This window comes from Sinocyclocheilus anshuiensis, unplaced genomic scaffold, assembly GCF_001515605.1.
Source record: "Sinocyclocheilus anshuiensis isolate Anshui unplaced genomic scaffold, SAMN03320099.WGS_v1.1 scaffold630, whole genome shotgun sequence".
In the NCBI taxonomy this organism is placed as follows: Eukaryota; Metazoa; Chordata; class Actinopteri; order Cypriniformes; family Cyprinidae; genus Sinocyclocheilus; species Sinocyclocheilus anshuiensis.
The window spans coordinates 613,930-616,155 of record NW_015542353.1 but is presented as its reverse complement, the minus strand read 5'-3'; the positions used below and the strand labels follow the sequence as shown (position 1 = coordinate 616,155).

General features: G+C 35.4%; 1 protein-coding gene across 8 annotated transcripts in view; it reads right to left on the bottom strand.

Annotated features, from left to right (window-relative positions):
• ubap2b (ubiquitin associated protein 2b) overlaps positions 1 to 2,226 on the bottom strand; it is a 31,305-nt gene that overhangs the window by 3,399 nt on the left and 25,680 nt on the right. For all 8 annotated transcript variants that reach the window (XM_016490236.1, XM_016490237.1, XM_016490242.1 and 5 more), the window contains exons 24-25: positions 1,389 to 1,496; positions 668 to 729 (exon numbers count right to left, since the gene is read on the bottom strand). In XM_016490236.1, the coding sequence (XP_016345722.1) occupies positions 668 to 729; positions 1,389 to 1,496 (170 nt within the window). The remainder of the gene's footprint in view (positions 1 to 667; positions 730 to 1,388; positions 1,497 to 2,226) is intronic.

Sequence of the window (2,226 nt, the reverse complement as noted above, 5' to 3'; positions counted from 1 at the left end):
AAAAAAAGGAGTCCAGAAAAAAAAAAAAAAAAACTGAAACGGCTTCATTTGTTCTTGGTCTTTTGGTTATGCTTTGTATGCAATCTTCCTAGTAATTGGCTTTGGTTGACATCACAACTATGTGCACATGAAAGCGACCGCATATGAACTTCAGATGCAAAGTAGTTAGCCAATCATGAGTGAGGCAATTTGCAGATATAAGTCTCAAAAGTACAGTAGCAACAATCAACAGTTTAATCCACTTTTAACATAAGAGCAGGTGCAACTATTTTTACGCTGAAAGTGCAAAGCTTCTGGTGTCAGGCGCTTACAGTTATTTTAGCTGTAAAAAAAAAAAAAAAAAAAAAGAGTCAATTACGCTGCTTGAGGTTACAAACTGGTATTTATAATTTAAATGTATTATCATAATCATAAATATACTGATAGCAGTTTTACAATTTGTTATTCTTCTGGTTATTTACCTACAGTATAGACGCTAATAAATGGGGAGTCTCGAACATTCACAGGAATTAGCTTATGCAGCGTTGAAAAATAAGGTAGATATGAAAAGATACTGAGAGGGTGGAAAATGGCCAAGTAAAACTAAATATTGACTGTTTTGGTGCAAGGAGGATAAAGTAAACCAACAAGATAAACAAGTGGAAACAAGCAGAAATGTGAAGCTCACCTGGGTCTTGCTGTACACTGTTCCAGTGAGCTCTGAACTCGCAGATCCAGGCAGTCCTGGTGCTAAGAAAAGGTTTCAAAGGTTCAATTGAAGTCATCTTAAATTTGACTTTATTCAACACAACTGCAAACTCTGTACAGTTATTACAGTCTGATTAGGAAGCTTTTCCAGAGCACTGCAGAGATAACTTAAGGCCAAACCAGAAGTTAGCATGACCCTAGTTCCCTCGACAAAACCCAAAAGCCAGTGGAAAATCATATGGGGTTTATTGCAGAAAATAAACTCTGTGATGAACAATATTTATGATTACACATTTTGTTCATCATGATAATCTTCACAAATTAAAAACCTATGAATTTTGAAGCCTAAATACAATCCAAAGTAGTAAAAAGCTTTTTATACTATAACCAAACTACACCACAGGGGGGGGGGGCTTGCAGTTGTGTTGAATAAAGTCAAATTTAAGATGACTTCAATTGAACCTTTTAAACCTTTTTTTTCCAGGTTTCAGGACTTATTCCAACAGCACTCCATATCCTAGTGAATTAAGCTAGGCTGCAACAACTAATCAAAACTGATGATGAAAAATGTGATTATCAAATCGCATCTCCACACTGTGCATGGAAAACAATCAGGAGTCACGCCACTTCAAAGCAGTAATTGTTAGTTACAGCCCTAAAAACAACAACGTCTGTGCATAAATTGTGAGTGCAAAATCTACCTTTTCCCGAGCTGTTGCTGACTGCTTTGGCCTGGGACTGGGAGCTTCCTCCATATCCTCCTTTCCCGTAATCTCCTCCAGCATGAGCCTGGGACAACTCATCATAACCTTAGGAGAAAAGAGATTTCAAATAAGAAAGTCCATTTTACAGCCCCAATGAATAATATTTCAGGACCCTCAAAATCCTACAGTGTAATTTACTTCTAAGACCTCTAAATAATCAATTATGATGATCAGTTTTACTGAAAATCCTGTTCTACACAATCTGCTATATGCATTCTGCCACCTGATTATACTTCTGTCTATTTTATACTTACAGCAAGAAAAAAAACTTTTAGTATAATTCTAAAAATGTTCACCATGAGGTTGTGGTACACATTTTATATAGTAAATGTAAGAATAACTTTTATATTGTTAGTAATGTTTCAAGATGAACATTTAAAGGACCGACTAAACTTACGTTTACTTGATTATCCATATATTGCTTTTTAGAAAATCATGTTAAAATTTTAGTATCAAATATGATCCATAAGGCTTTTGAGGAATGTTTATTTGTTTATCTTTTAATCATCATTGGATTGCATTATATACTGCCGGGTCTTTTGGAAGGACACGACTAGAAATCAGTGGTTAAGTTGTATTTACAGCACTGTTCCAGAACCGTTCAACCCAAATATTAAGATGTGTGCAGCGTATTTTATGGAGGACTGTTTGCTGATCCTGGTAGAGTAGACCAGTGTTTCCCAACCTTTTTTTAGTTGCGGCACCCTTTGGAAATTTGAACAAACTTGTGGCACCCTACAAAATTAATTTTGTCACAATATTTGAATTTCTAACT